This window comes from Pelobates fuscus, chromosome 9 (assembly GCF_036172605.1).
Source record: "Pelobates fuscus isolate aPelFus1 chromosome 9, aPelFus1.pri, whole genome shotgun sequence".
Lineage (NCBI taxonomy): Eukaryota > Metazoa > Chordata > Amphibia > Anura > Pelobatidae > Pelobates > Pelobates fuscus.
Genome location: NC_086325.1, coordinates 15,884,417 through 15,901,345, shown reverse-complemented (window position 1 = coordinate 15,901,345; position 16,929 = coordinate 15,884,417). Strand labels below are relative to the sequence as shown.

General features: G+C 47.8%; 1 protein-coding gene across 1 annotated transcript in view; it reads left to right on the top strand.

Moving 5' to 3' along the window:
- LOC134572360 (calpain-2 catalytic subunit-like) overlaps positions 1-16,929 on the top strand; it is a 46,528-nt gene that overhangs the window by 22,760 nt on the left and 6,839 nt on the right. The window contains exons 9-19 of the mRNA XM_063431285.1: positions 513-673; positions 778-938; positions 1,485-1,496; positions 4,703-4,911; positions 4,993-5,035; positions 7,255-7,317; positions 7,627-7,684; positions 9,919-9,983; positions 11,897-11,965; positions 12,956-13,034; positions 13,119-13,235. Of these exons, the coding sequence (XP_063287355.1) occupies positions 513-673; positions 778-938; positions 1,485-1,496; positions 4,703-4,911; positions 4,993-5,035; positions 7,255-7,317; positions 7,627-7,684; positions 9,919-9,983; positions 11,897-11,965; positions 12,956-13,034; positions 13,119-13,235 (1,037 nt within the window). The remainder of the gene's footprint in view (positions 1-512; positions 674-777; positions 939-1,484; positions 1,497-4,702; positions 4,912-4,992; positions 5,036-7,254; positions 7,318-7,626; positions 7,685-9,918; positions 9,984-11,896; positions 11,966-12,955; positions 13,035-13,118; positions 13,236-16,929) is intronic.

Genomic DNA, 16,929 nt, shown 5'->3' with positions numbered 1-16,929 from the left:
TCCCTATCCCTCCGAGAGCCACCATTTCCATCCCACCAAGACTCACCATCCCTATCTCACTGGTATCCACCATCCTCGCACAACCAAGAGCCACTTTCCCTATCCCTCCGAGAGCCACCATTCCCATCCCACCAAGACTCACCATCCCTATCCCACTGAGAGCCACAATTCCCATCCCAGCGAGAGCCACCATTCCCATCCAACCATTCCCATCCTCATCACACTGAAATTAACTATCCCCATCCCACTGAGATCCACCATCCCCATTCCACCAAGATTCATCATCCCACCAAGAGCAGCGATCCCACCAAAATTCATCATCAGACCAAGAGCCAACATCCCCATCCCTCTGAGAGCCAATTTTACACATTCCCCCATTCCTCCATTCCACCAAGAGCCATCATCACACCAAGAGCCACCAACCCGATCCTACCGAGTGCCACTGATCACATTCCATGGAAAGCCCTCCAGTTGGTGCCAAGTGCAGACTCTGCATGGGTTTGTTTCTGCAGGATGCAGATGGAAGATTTCATGCGCTGTTTCAACACCTTGGAAATCTGCAATCTGACTCCGGACTCTTTATGCGATGAAAATGCTCAGTCGTGGAACGCAAACTCATTCCAAGGAAGCTGGGTCAGGGGACATAATGCTGGGGGCTGCCGGAATTACACAAGTGAGAGCCATGTTTGTGCCCCGCAGGGTCTGGGGCTTTTACATGTAATGTTTACTATTATTAACTAGATAGAGACTGAGTGCACGCTCTCCCACCCAATCCAGGCACTTTCTGGACAAACCCGCAGTTCTTGGTGACCCTGAGGGAGGAAGACGAGGATGAGGCAGGAATATGCACATTGCTAGTGTCCCTAATGCAGAAGGACAGGCGTCAGAAAAGGTCCGTGGGACGTGATTTCCTGATCATAGGATTTGAGATCTTTCAGGTACAGGCTGACTGTGAGTGGGACTCACCTAACTATCACTGAGTGAGACTCACCTATCACAAAGTGGGAATAACCTACCTATCACTATGTGGGGATAACCTACCTATCACTATGTGGGGATAACCTACCTATCACTATGTGGGGATAACCTACCTATCACTATGTGGGGATAACCTACCTATCACTATGTGGGGATAACCTACCTATCACTATGTGGGGATAACCTACCTCTCACTGAATGGGACTAACCTACCTATCGCTGAGGATGACTAACCTACCTATCACTGAATGGGACTAACCTACCTACCACTATGTGGGAATAATCTACCCATCACTGAATGGGACTAACCTTCCTATCACTGAGGGTGACTAACCTACCTATCACTATGTGGGAATAACCAACTTATCACTGTGTGGGAGTAACCTACCTACCACTGTGTGGGAGTAACCTACCTATCACTGTGTGAAACTCACTGCTAACCCCTGTCTATTATACCCACTGCTTTACTGGATTTAGGGGTTTCTAAAGATATACTTTTTTTACAGGTTCCAGAAAAGGTGAATAAACTGAAGTTGCCAATGGAAGTTGCCACCCCTGGAGCACAGGGCATTATGCCCATTCCTTACATCAGGGAGTGTTATGGGGGGCATTTGGGCAGTTTATTTAATTACGTAAACCCCACTCCCTAATGCAAACTGCACCAGCACCTGCTGATCTGACCAATCACTGCATGACTAAGGGCCTCTCCATCCTATAGCACTGTCTACTTAGGGACTCCCACAACCTAAAACCCAATCACTGCATGCACGCCTAGGGGCCCTCTTATTCTATAATACAATTACTGCTTTCCTAGGGCCCTATTATACTATAATACAATCAATGCATGCCTAGGGCCCTCTTATTCTATAATATAATCAATGCATGCCTAGGGCCCTCTTATACTATAATACAATCAATGCATGCCTAGGGCCCTCTTATTCTATAATATAATCACTGCATGCCTAGGCTTCTCTTATTCTATAATACAATCAATGCATGCCTAGGGCCCTCTTATTCTATAATATAATCAATGCATGCCTAGGGCCCTCTTATTCTATAATATAATCAATGCATGCCTAGGGCCCTCTTATTCTATAATACATTCAATGCATGCCTAGGGGTCCTCTTATTCTATAATATAATCAATGCATGCCTAGGGGTCCTCTTATTCTATAATACAATCAATGCTTTCATAGGGGCCCTCTTATTCTATAATATAATCAATGCATGCCTAGGGCCCTCTTATTCTATAATACAATCACTGCTTTCCTAGGGCCCTATTATACTATAATACAATCAATGCATGCCTAGGGCTCTCTTATTCTATAATATAATCAATGCATGCCTAGGGCCCTCTTATTATATAATACAATCAATGCATGCCTAGGGCCCTCTTATTCTATAATATAATCAATGCATGCCTAGGGCCCTCTTATACTATAATACAATCGATGCATGCCTAGGGCCCTCTTATTCTATAATATAATCACTGCATGCCTAGGCTTCTCTTATTCTATAATACAATCAATGCATGCCTAGGGCCCTCTTATTCTATAATATAATCAATGCATGCCTAGGGCCCTCTTATTCTATAATATAATCAATGCATGCCTAGGGCCCTCTTATTCTATAATACATTCAATGCATGCCTAGGGGTCCTCTTATTCTATAATATAATCAATGCATGCCTAGGGGTCTTCTTATTCTATAATACAATCAATGCTTTCATAGGGGCCCTCTTATTCTATAATACAATCACTGCTTTCCTAGGGCCCTATTATACTATAATACAATCAATGCATGCCTAGGGCTCTCTTATTCTATAATATAATCAATGCATGCCTAGGGCCCTCTTATTCTATAATATAATCACTGCATGCCTAGGGCCCTCTTATTCTATAATATAATCACTGCATGCCTAGGCTTCTCTTATTCTATAATACAATCAATGCATGCCTAGGGCCCTCTTATTCTATAATATAATCAATGCATGCCTAGGGCCCTCTTATTCTATAATATAATCAATGCATGCCTAGGGCCCTCTTACTCTATAATATAATCACTGCATGCCTAGGGGCCCTCTTATTCTATAATATAATCAAGCATGCCTAGGGGTCCTCTTATTCTATAATACAATCAATGCTTTCCTAGGGCCCTCTTATTCTATAATACAATCAATGCATGCCTAGGGCCCTCTTATTCTATAATATAATCAATGCATGCCTAGGGCCCTCTTATTCTATAATATAATCAATGCATGCCTAGGGCCCTCTTATTCTATAATACAATCAATGCATGCCTAGTGGTCCTCTTATTCTATAATATAATCACTGCTTTCCTAGGGCCCTCGTATTCTATAATACAATAAATGCATGCCTAGGGGTCCTCTTATTCTATAATATAATCACTGCTTTCCTAGGGCCCTCGTATTCTATAATACAATAATTGGCTCATCCATCCTATAATCCGATCATTTGTGCTTCCTTGGGGAGCATTTTCCAAACCCTCTGCCTCTCTAAAGAGTATTTCACTAACCCCGTGCCTCCCTGAAGAGTATTTTGCTGATCCTGTGCCTCTCTGCAGAGTATTTCACTAACCCTGTGCCTCAGTGCAGAGTATTTTGCTGACCCTGTGCCCCCTGCAGAGTATTTCACTAACCCCGTGCCTCCCTGCAGAGTATTTCACTAACCCCGTGCCTCCCTGAAGAGTATTTCGCTGACCCTGTGCCTCTCTGCAGAGTATTTCACTAACCCTGTGCCTCCGTGCAGAATATTTTACTAACCCTGTGCCTCAGTGCAGAGTATTTTGCTGACCCTGTGCCTCCCTGCAGAGTATTTCACTGACCCTGTGCCTCCGTGCAGAGTATTTTACTAACCCTGTGCCTCCCTGCAGAGTATTCCACTAACCCTTTGCCTCCCTGCAGAGTATTTCACTAACCCTGTGCCTCACTGCAGAGTATTTCGCTGACCCTGTGCCTCCGTGCAGAGTATTTTACTCACCCTGTGCCTCCCTGCAGAGTATTCCACTAACCCTTTGCCTCCCTGCGGAGTATTTCACTAACCCTGTGCCTCCCTGCAGAGTATTTCACTAACCCTGTGCCTCCCTGCAGAGTATTCCACTAACCCTTTGCCTCCCTGCAGAGTATTTCACTAACCCTGTGCCTCCGTGCAGAGTATTTCACTAACCCTGCGCCTCTCTGCAGAGTATTTCACTAACCCTGTGCCTCTCTGCAGAGTATTTCACTAACCCTGTGCCTCTCTGCAGAGTATTTCACTAACCCTGTGCATCTCTGCAGAGTATTTTGCTGACCCTGTGCCCCCCTGCAGAGTGTTTCACTAACCCTGTCCCCCCCTGCAGAGTATTTTGCTGACCCTGTGCCTCCCTGCAGAGTATCTCACTAACCCCTTGCCTCTCTGCAGAGTATTTCACTAACCCTGTGCACCCCTGCAGAGTATTTTGCTGACCCTGTGCCTCCCTGCAGAGTATCTCACTAACCCCTTGCCTCTCTGCAGAGTATTTTACTAACCTTTTGCCTCTGCAGAGTATTTCACTAACCCTGTGCCCCCCTGCAGAGTTTTTTGCTGACCTTGTGCCTCCCTGCAGAGTATTTCACTAACCTTTTGCCTCTGCAGAGTATTTCACTAACCCTGTGCCCCTCTGCAGAGTATTTTGCTGACCCTGTGCCCCCTGCAGAGTATTTTGTTGAACCTGTGCCTCCCTGCAGTTTGATCAGATGAACCTAGTGTCTCAGAGGATGACTCTAATCCCCAGTCTGATTCCTGTGCGTCTCTCACCATTTGTGGCCCAGCGAGATGTGACCAGCCGGTACCAGCTGCCCCCAGGACGTTACATGATAATCCCCAGCACCTTCCACCCACACGAACAGGCAGTCTTCAGCCTGAGGGTCTTCACAGAGAAACAGCACACACTCACGTGAGCATGCACTCCCTCTCACATCCTGTTATAAAATATTATTAAACCCTGTTAATAAATCTCCCAATTCTTCTTCCTTAGGGAAATTGACTATGAGATCATGGCAGAGCAATCCGTATTCCAGGTAAGTGAGTGTCGGGATACTTACCTATCACAAAATGTTTATTTTTTATTTTCTGGTATTTTCGGTATCGTTGACAAAAGTCATTGTACGCACATTACAAACTTGGATACATGGGCTTTTGTTTTTTTTTTTCTGTTTTTCCAATAATTGCTGGGTGAAAGTAGGGACTGTTTCAAATCATGGGCTTCATTCCTGTTTCCAATATGAGAATGTTATTGGTTCATTCTGCTGAGTTACTTGATTGATGGCTGAGGTCATCCAACAGTCGGTTTCACATTGTGAATTGTGATAAAAAGGACATGGACTGCAAGGATGAAATTGCCACCCTGGGTGATACGTTTATTACAGTGATAACGCATTTATAATGCACGTTACCGTGGATACTTACGTCTAAATGTCATTCCCAGGCGTGAGAACGCGAGTACGTAAAGCAGGGCATTGCATACAGGCATTTGTTTGTTAGTGTTTTTTTTTTCTGTTGTGACTTCCCACGCCATTTCTTGGGCAGAAGGTCAGCAGAGGCATACTAAGGTAGAGACGGGGGCCGCTTGGGAGCTCAAAGCCCCATCATGTATTCCATACATTAACAAATGAAACAGTGGCCGATGAGGACTCGCTGTCACGATTCGGGAACCTAACACGCTAACAGGTCACAGATAGTAAAGGGTGCAATACCGGTCCTTAGAATGGCCAGGTTAAGCACACTAAGAATAGTCAGGAGACAAGCCAAGTAAAGGGAGCCAGAAAACAGGAGAACGAGAAACAAGCCGAGGTCAAAGGAATGGAGAATCGGAATAACAAGTCAAATATTCGGTAACCAGAGAGAAACACAAGCAAATAGCAATACAGGTATCATAAGACCACAACAGGGCACTGAGAGACAGGAAAGGTAAGTATTTAAATCCTGTGCTTAATTCTGATTGGATAACTTCCAATCAGAATTAACAATCACACGTGGGGGATATCTATACCTCCCACTGTGATTATTGTGCTGTTTCTTTAACGCCGGGTCACGTGAGTGACCCCTGCGTTTGGATAAATGTGCCGGCTCCCAGTTTGCAGCGTTATACATGCTGCCGCTGGGAGGAGAGGAGAGGACGCGAGCGGCGCGTCAAGCAGAGAGGACGCCGCTCGTCGACAGGTAGGGGAAGAGGGGACCCGCCCGCGGACCGGGTAACGTGTTAGACTTGTTAACTTTATTTTTGATGGAAGAGTAGAGTTTCTCTGAATCGAGTGCCTACAGGCCCTAACCTGACCAGGTTCACCTGCTGAATCTCCTGGTGGTTTTTTCTTTGCATTTTATTGCAGCAAATATACATCCGGAGTCGGGCCCAAAATCAGGATTATTTACATTTTGTATTAGCTCCAAATTATCCAATGTAAAGTTTTACAATGGGCAGATTGGCCCTTCACGCACTGGAAGGTAATTAGCAATTTGTCTGAGCCCTAGAACTCTTTCACGAAGAGGCGCTATACGGTAAAGTGGCCTTCATATTCACTCAACAATAATGTGCTTTAGAAATGAAAGACAAAGAACTGTAAATCTACAAAGAAGTGGAAAAATAATAAGTTAGTATTATTATTGTCTGCTCTAAGGACGTTTGCATATTCTGTGATTAATGAGTAATCGTGTTGGAAATGAGGGTGCTCACGGTCGGTGGGTTTCGACCAAAGTGAACCCCAAAAACGGTCTGGGAATGTAAGTCGCTGGGTAGAGAGACCAATAAGTCAGAAAGACCCAGGATTGGTAGAAATGTTCCAGGAATTACTGCAAATGCAGCAACTTCAAATGTATCTTTTTATTGTTTAATTCATCCTATTAATGTCATACATTACACTGTATATTTATTTATTGTTTAATTCATTCTATTAATGTCATACATTACACGGTATATTTATTTATTGTTTAATTCATTCTATTAATGTCATACATTACACGGTATATTTATTTATTGTTTAATTCATTCTATTAATGTCATACATTTCACTGTATATTTATTTATTGTTTAATTCATTCTATTAATGTCATACATTACACGGTATATTTATTTATTGTTTAATTCATTCTATTAATGTCATACATTACACGGTATATTTATTTATTGTTTAATTCATTCTATTAATGTCATACATTACACGGTATATTTATTTATTGTTTAATTCATTCTATTAATGTCATACATTACACGGTATATTTATTCATTGTTCCGTTCCTGCAGGGAAGCCCGCTGCATGGCTCTCTGGAAACGTTCAATGCTCACTTTGCGCGGCTGTCCGGCCAGGTAAGCCCATAGCTATGCGGCACACTCCGTCCCCTGTGGGGCAGATGCAGAGTGTATGGGAACCGGTACACGTCTGACTTGTGTTTCACACGTGGTGTGTGTGTGATGTAACTTCTTGTGCCCCCAATCTGCTCCAGCTGCTAAGCCCAAGCCAGACAGTAGTTTGTTATTAAAAGACTTCAATAGCGAGTGAAGACTTATCAATTATTATATATGATGATGATGTGGTATTTTTGGTCCCTAAAAGAGACTAAACATTTCCAACTAATCTCAAACTCATGACCATTCCTTTATTGTCTGAAATTTCAGGACCAGGAGATCAGCGCAGAGGAATTACAAAGAATACTTCTTCAGATAACATCTAAACGTAAGACTATGAAAGGGTACAGGTATTGTGGGGGCACCCCATTTCCGTACCACACAAATTCTGTATATGTTAAAGTAATGCTACTATAGTAGTCCTTATTGAGTGCCATAGTATAAGCAGAGCCGTGACACACTTTATTCAGCAAAACACTCACATGTTTTAGGGACGTTCGTTACCGAAAACTCACATTATCCAGAGACATGCGTTACTGGAGAATTACATTACCCAGAGTCGTGCATTTCCAAATACTCACATTACTTAGAGACGTGCGTTTCCAGAGACTCACATTACCCAGAAACGTGCGTTACCGAAGACTCACATTACCCAGAAACGTGCGTTACCGAAGACTCACATAACCCAGAGACTTGCATTACCGAAGACTCACATTATCCTGAGATGTGCGTTAGCAGAGACTCACATTATCTAGAGACGTGCGTTAGTGAAGGCTCACATTACCCAGAGAAATGCATTATAGTAGACTTGCATTACCCAGAGACGTGCGTTATCGGAGACTAACATTATCCAGTTACGTGCGTTATCGGAGACTCACATTACCCAGAGACGTATATTACCTGAGAATCACATTACCCAGAAAAGTACATTACCAGAGAAGTACATTACCGGAGACTCACCTTATCCAGAGAAGTACATTACTGGAGACTCACCTTATCTAGAGAAGTACATTACCGGAGACTTACCTTATCCAGAGAAGTAAGTTACCGGAGACTCACCTTATCCAGAGAAGTACATTACTGGAGACTCACCTTATCTAGAGAAGTACATTTCCGGAGACTCACCTTATCCAGAGAAGTAAGTTACCGGAGACTCACCTTATCCAGAGAAGTACATTACTGGAGACTCACCTTATCTAGAGAAGTAAATTACCGGAGACTCGCCTTATCCAGAGAAGTAAGTTACCGGAGACTCACCTTATCCAGAGAAGTACATTACTGGAGACTCACCTTATCTAGAGAAGTAAATTACCGGAAACTCACCTTATCCAGAGAATTACATTACTGGAGACTTACCTTATCCAGAGAAGTAAATTACCGGAGACTCACCTTATCCAGAGAAGTACATTACTGGAGACTCACCTTATCCAGAGAAGTACATTACCGGAAACTCACCTTATCCAGAGAAGTACATTACTGGAGACTCACCTTATCTAGAGAAGTAAATTACCGGAAACTCACCTTATCCAGAGAAGTACATTACTGGAGACTCACCTTATCCAGAGAAGTACATTACTGGAGACTCACCTTATCCAGAGAAGTACATTACTGGAGACTCACCTTATCCAGAGAAGTACATTACTGGAAACTCACCTTATCCAGAGAAGTACATTACTGGAGACTCACCTTATCCAGAGAAGTAAATTACCGGAAACTCACCTTATCCAGAGAAGTACATTACTGGAGACTCACCTTATCCAGAGAAGTACATTACTGGAGACTCACCTTATCCAGAGAAGTACATTACTGGAGACTCGTATTACACAGAGATGCGAGATATTCAAAGACATTAGAATGAGCATAGTTAGGATTAGTAATATATGCAGCAAGGGACAGTTTCACAGGGTTAGGTGTGTATCTTTTCTGTTATCTCATAGCATAGCCTTAAATGGTGGCACAGAAGACCTCTTTAATTTATGGGATGTGAGTGGCCGGGTCAGGGCTGTTCTGAGTGTGAGAGGGGTGTGGCCAGGTGCGGGGCTGTTCTGAGTGTGAGAAGGGGTGTGGCCAAGTGGCGAGCTGTTCTCAGTGTGAGAAGGGGTGTGGCCAGATGCGGGGCTGTTCTGAGTGTGAGAACGAGTGTGGCTAGGTGCGGGGTTGTTCTGAGTGTGAGAGGGTGTGTCCAAGGGCATGCTCTGAGAGGGGGTGTGGCCAGGGGCAGGCTGTTCTGTGTGCGAGAGGGGGTGTGGCCAGGTGTGTGGCTGTTTTGAGTGTGAGAGGGGGTGTGGCCAAGGGCAGGCTGTTCTGTGTGAGAGGGGATGTGGCCAGGTGCGGGGCTGTTCTGAGTATGAGAGGGGGTGTGGCCAAAGGCAGGCTGTTCTGTGTGTGAGAGGGGGTGTGGCCAGCGGCGGGGCTGTATAATGTAATGATGCTGGTATAGACTGGTTCTTTCCTACAATGGCCGGGTGGGGGGAGGACGGAAATTGTCTTTTTTCCCTTTTTGGAAATTTCCTAATATGTCTCCCAAGCCAGAGATAACATGTTCTTCCGTTCTGTTTCCAGACACCCATTTGAAGACGGACGGGTTCACGCTTGAAACCTGCACAAGTCTGTTAAATCTCGTGGATGTATCTTTCAAATGTAAAGCTGCATAGCAGGGAGTGCAAGGGTCAATAACAGAACAAACGCCCCTGCTCCATTATACACCCTCGTAGTACCATTTGTTTTGGTTCTAGTGCTAATGGATCAGCAGTCGATTTGGAGTCGGGGTCTCCAGCTCAGATAATATCATTCAAAATCCATCTAAAGGGGAAATTCATGGCCATTTCAGAGCGGACTTGCCTAATTCCGAGATTAAAATATTTTTGATTAAAGTCAAGATTTGTGCCACAGGATTGTCCTGAACACGTTCCAGTTTTGGAATTGAAATCTTACAGGACTGTTCACTAAAGTGAGAATTCAAAGTGAATTTCACATTTAAGGCTAAATAGTTGAACTGGAAAAATTCCCTGTCAGCTATCCCTCGAGTGCGGCTACTTTGGCCTTAAACTTCAGATTCACTTTGAATTCTCACTTTGGTAAAGAACCTATTGGTGATAACTGTGTGAGAGGGATACAAAACACAGCTGTAGTGACAATACTCCAATTGCTAACCTTAGCCTGAGCGCAGTATATGAAGGTTAAGGTTTGGATGGGTCTAAGGATGAAATGTTGCCCCCCCCCAAAACAAAATGCCCACCAAAACACACCTACATACACACACACACACACACACTAACTGATTTGACATGCTCTTACTGACAGACACGCTCTCATGGACAGACAGAGACACGCATACTCACTGACAGACACGCTCTCATTGACAGAGACACGCATACTCACTGACAGACACGCTCTCATTGACAGAGATACGGATACTCACTGACAGACACGCTCTCATTGACAGAGACACGCATACTCACTGACAGACACGCTCTCATTGACAGAGACACACATACTCACTTACAGACACACTCTCATTGACAGACAGACACGCTCTCATTGACAGAGACACGGATACTCACTGACAGACACGCTCTCATTGACAGAGATACGGATACTCACTGACAGACACGCTCTCATTGACAGAGACACGCATACTCACTGACAGACACGCTCTCATTGACAGAGACACACATACTCACTGACAGAGAGAGACACGCATACTCACTTACAGACACACTCTCATTGACAGACAGACACGCATACTCACTGACAGACACGCTCTCATTGACAGAGACACGGATACTCACTGGCAGACACACTCTCGTTGACAGAGACACGCATACTCACTGACAGACACGCTCTCGTTGACAGAGACATGGATACTCACTGGCAGACACACTCTCACTGACAGAGACACGTATACTCACTGATAGAAACGCTCTCATTGACAGAGACACGCGTACTCACTGACAGACATACATAACTATTCTCTGCTCACACTGTGCCATCTTCACACATATAACACTATGACATACTGACATGTACCCATTCTCTCTACATTGCACGCAGAGACCTGCATGAACAGTAATATGCCCCATACACTCACTGTTATACTCGCCTGTTATATAATGACAGGGTGTCACAGTGCCGCCAGGAGCCATGGTCCCACCAGTATCTATGGACGGGCCGGCCCTACGTGTGAGTACTTGTAAATAATACTCCTAGCAGCCAGCAATAGACTGGATATGACTCCTCGGCTCCAGTTAGGGATTCAGATTGGTTTGGTGGTCCACGTTGGGAACCAACGGGATATAATTAACAAGTACCGACCCAGGGGATCACACAAAAAGTCACAGATTATCATCATCTAGGGCTGAAAGGGGTGCAACGCTCTTGGGCTCTTATATTTGGGGTCCTTAAATCTTGGACTCCGCTCGATCCTCCGAAACAAGGACCAGTTCCAGAGCTTTCAATCTTTTGCCACATTATCTCCATCCTCTCCCCCAAATCTCATAAATTCCCCCAAAGTCCATTTTCCTTAATTTACTAAACACAGCGTGACACCAACGGAAAAATGAATTTGGAAGAATTTAAAAAATTGTGGAGCAAAATTAAAGACTGGGAGGTAAATACAATAGTGTCAGGTTAGAGAAACTGCCGAGATATATTAACTTCCTCAAATTCTCATAGATTGTAACTTTGTCTGAGCAGGGACTTTTCATATCCCCTTTCTATAATAGCAAAACGCTGAATATGTTAGAGATACAAACATGCTAATAATACAGCACTGGGTTTATATCTAATGTAACGGCCGCACGTTATCAGGACAGGCTCAGAGAGTGCTGGGTTTATATCTAATGTAACAGCCGCACGTTATCAGGACAGGCTCAGACAGCGCTAGATTTATATCTAATGTAACAACTGCAAGTAATCAGGACAGGCTCAGACAGTGCTGGGTTTATATCTAATGTAACGGCCGCACGTTATCAGGACAGGCTCAGACAGCGCTGGGTTTATATCTAATGTAACGGCCGCACGTTATCAGGACAGGCTCAGACAGCGCTGGGTTTATATCTAATGTAACGGCCGCACGTTATCAGGACAGGCTCAGACAGCGCTGGGTTTATATCTAATGTAACGGCCGCACGTTATCAGGACAGGCTCAGACAGCGCTGGGTTTATATCTAATGTAACGGCCGCACGTTATCAGGACAGGCTCAGAGAGTGCTGGGTTTATATCTAATGTAACAGCCGCACGTTATCAGGACAGGCTCAGACAGCGCTAGATTTATATCTAATGTAACAACTGCAAGTAATCAGGACAGGCTCAGACAGTGCTGGGTTTATATCTAATGTAATGACCACACGTTATCAGGACAGGCTCAGACAGCGCTGAGTTTATATCTAATGTAACAACTGCAAGTAATCAGGACAGGCTCAGAGAGTGCTGGGTTTATATCTAATGTAACAACTGCAAGTAATCAGGACAGGCTCAGAGAGTGCTGGGTTTATATCTAATGTAACAACTGCAAGTAATCAGGACAGGCTCAGACAGCGCTGGGTTTATATCTAATCAGGATTAACTTTTATAGTGAAACTTTTTTTTTTGTTTTAGCATATTTTCAAAAATTATGATAAGGACCAATCAGGGACTATGAATGTGCAGGAGTTACGGGTAGCACTGGAGGCTGCCGGTAAGTCTACAAGACGTTTCTCTAAACTCCGATCGATTTATACTCTATTTTCATTCATTAATTTTATATTTTCGCTTGTCTCAGGATTCCATTTGAACAACCAGTTTGTAGAATCGCTTTGTCAGAGGTACGGCGATGACATCATGAAGGTGGATTTTGACAGCTTCCTCTCATGTCTGGCGCATCTCACCCACATTTTTGGTAAAAACATAAAACCTCATAGACTTTGACAATAAGCTTGTAACTGACACCAATAATGAAAAGTCAGCTAAAGAGAGGTTAATGTTTGGTAAATTGGTAGAACGGTTACTAACCGGAGAATTGTGGTGAAATCTTCAGCCAAAATAGCCAAGCTGAAAAAAAAGGCAGGAATTAATAGCCGTTATTAGACAGCTTGGCCTCCCGTCCGGGATCTGGCAGAGCCGTTATTACACCGCCTGGCCTCCCGTCCGGGATCTGGCAGAGCCGTTATTACACCGCCTGGCCTCCTGTCCGGGATCTGGCAGAGCCGTTATTACACCGCCTGGCCTCCCGTCCGGGATCTGGCAGAGCCGTTATTACACCGCCTGGCCTCCTGTCTGGGATCTGGCAGAGCCGTTATTACACCGCCTGGCCTCCTGTCTGGGATCTGGCAGAGCCGTTATTACACCGCCTGGCCTCCCGTCCGGGATCTGGCAGAGCCGTTATTACACCGCCTGGCCTCCGGTCTGGGATCTGGCAGAGCCATTATTACACCGCCTGGCCTCCCGTCCGGGATCTGGCAGAGCCGTTATTACACCGCCTGGCCTCCTGTCTGGGATCTGGCAGAGCCGTTATTACACCGCCTGGCCTCCCGTCCGGGATCTGGCAGAGCCGTTATTACACCGCCTGGCCTCCCGTCCGGGATCTGGCAGAGCCATTATTACACCGCCTGGCCTCCCGTCCGGGATCTGGCAGAGCCGTTATTACACCGCCTGGCCTCCCGTCCGGGATCTGGCAGAGCCGTTATTACACCGCCTGGCCTCCCGTCCGGGATCTGGCAGAGCCTTTATTACACCGCCTGGCCTCCCGTCCGGGATCTGGCAGAGCCGTTATTACACCGCCTGGCCTCCCGTCCGGGATCTGGCAGAGCCATTATTACACCGCCTGGCCTCCCGTCCGGGATCTGGCAGAGCCATTATTACACCGCCTGGCCTCCTGTCTGGGATCTGGCAGAGCCGTTATTACACCGCCTGGCCTCCCGTCCGGGATCTGGCAGAGCCATTATTACACCGCCTGGCCTCCCGTCCGGGATCTGGCAGAGCCATTATTACACCGCCTGGCCTCCTGTCTGGGATCTGGCAGAGCCGTTATTACACCGCCTGGCCTCCCGTCCGGGATCTGGCAGAGCCGTTATTACACCGCCTGGCCTCCCGTCCGGGATCTGGCAGAGCCGTTATTACACCGCCTGGCCTCCCGTCCGGGATCTGGCAGAGCCGTTATTACACCGCCTGGCCTCCTGTCTGGGATCTGGCAGAGCCATTATTACACCGCCTGGCCTCCTGTCTGGGATCTGGCAGAGCCGTTATTACACCGCCTGGCCTCCCGTCCGGGATCTGGCAGAGCCGTTATTACACCGCCTGGCCTCCTGTCTGGGATCTGGCAGAGCCATTATTACACCGCCTGGCCTCCTGTCTGGGATCTGGCAGAGCCATTATTACACCGCCTGGCCTCCCGTCCGGGATCTGGCAGAGCCGTTATTACACCGCCTGGCCTCCCGTCCGGGATCTGGCAGAGCCGTTATTACACCGCCTGGCCTCCCGTCCGGGATCTGGCAGAGCCGTTATTACACCGCCTGGCCTCCCGTCCGGGATCTGGCAGAGCCGTTATTACACCGCCTGGCCTCCTGTCTGGGATCTGGCAGAGCCTTATTACACCGCCTGGCCTCCTGTCTGGGATCTGGCAGAGCCGTTATTACACCGCCTGGCCTCCCGTCCGGGATCTGGCAGAGCCGTTATTACACCGCCTGGCCTCCTGTCTGGGATCTGGCAGAGCCATTATTACACCGCCTGGCCTCCTGTCTGGGATCTGGCAGAGCCATTATTACACCGCCTGGCCTCCCGTCCGGGATCTGGCAGAGCCGTTATTACACCGCCTGGCCTCCCGTCCGGGATCTGGCAGAGCCGTTATTACACCGCCTGGCCTCCTGTCCGGGATCTGGCAGAGCCATTATTACACCGCCTGGCCTCCCGTCCGGGATCTGGCAGAGCCGTTATTACACCGCCTGGCCTCCTGTCCGGGATCTGGCAGAGCCGTTATTAGACAGCTTGGCCTCCTGTCTGGGATCTGGCAGAGCCGTTATTACACCGCCTGGCCTCCCGTCCGGGATCTGGCAGAGCCGTTATTACACCGCCTGGCCTCCTGTCTGGGATCTGGCAGAGCCATTATTACACCGCCTGGCCTCCTGTCTGGGATCTGGCAGAGCCATTATTACACCGCCTGGCCTCCCGTCCGGGATCTGGCAGAGCCGTTATTACACCGCCTGGCCTCCCGTCCGGGATCTGGCAGAGCCGTTATTACACCGCCTGGCCTCCTGTCCGGGATCTGGCAGAGCCATTATTACACCGCCTGGCCTCCCGTCCGGGATCTGGCAGAGCCGTTATTACACCGCCTGGCCTCCTGTCCGGGATCTGGCAGAGCCATTATTACACCGCCTGGCCTCCCGTCCGGGATCTGGCAGAGCCGTTATTACACCGCCTGGCCTCCTGTCTGGGATCTGGCAGAGCCATTATTACACCGCCTGGCCTCCCGTCCGGGATCTGCCAGAGCCGTTATTACACCGCCTGGCCTCCTGTCCGGGATCTGGCAGAGCCGTTATTACACCGCCTGGCCTCCCGTCCGGGATCTGGCAGAGCCGTTATTACACCGCCTGGCCTCCTGTCTGGGATCTGGCAGAGCCATTATTACACCGCCTGGCCTCCTGTCTGGGATCTGGCAGAGCCATTATTACACCGCCTGGCCTCCCGTCCGGGTTCTGGCAGAGCCGTTATTACACCGCCTGGCCTCCCGTCCGGGATCTGGCAGAGCCGTTATTACACCGCCTGGCCTCCCGTCCGGGATCTGGCAGAGCCGTTATTACACCGCCTGGCCTCCCGTCCGGGATCTGGCAGAGCCGTTATTACACCGCCTGGCCTCCCGTCCGGGATCTGGCAGAGCCGTTATTACACCGCCTGGCCTCCTGTCTGGGATCTGGCAGAGCCATTATTACACCGCCTGGCCTCCCGTCCGGGATCTGGCAGAGCCGTTATTACACCGCCTGGCCTCCCGTCCGGGATCTGGCAGAGCCGTTATTACACCGCCTGGCCTCCTGTCTGGGATCTGGCAGAGCCATTATTACACCGCCTGGCCTCCTGTCTGGGATCTGGCAGAGCCATTATTACACCGCCTGGCCTCCCGTCCGGGTTCTGGCAGAGCCGTTATTACACCGCCTGGCCTCCCGTCCGGGATCTGGCAGAGCCGTTATTACACCGCCTGGCCTCCTGTCTGGGATCTGGCAGAGCCATTATTACACCGCCTGGCCTCCTGTCTGGGATCTGGCAGAGCCATTATTACACCGCCTGGCCTCCCGTCCGGGATCTGGCAGAGCCGTTATTACACCGCCTGGCCTCCCGTCCGGGATCTGGCAGAGCCGTTATTACACCGCCTGGCCTCCTGTCCGGGATCTGGCAGAGCCATTATTACACCGCCTGGCCTCCCGTCCGGGATCTGGCAGAGCCGTTATTACACCGCCTGGCCTCCTGTCTGGGATCTGGCAGAGCCATTATTACACCGCCTGGCCTCCCGTCCGGGATCTGGCAGAGCCGTTATTACACCGCCTGGCCTCCCGTCCGGGATCTGGCAGAGCCGTTATTACACCGCCTGGCCTCCTGTCCGGGAT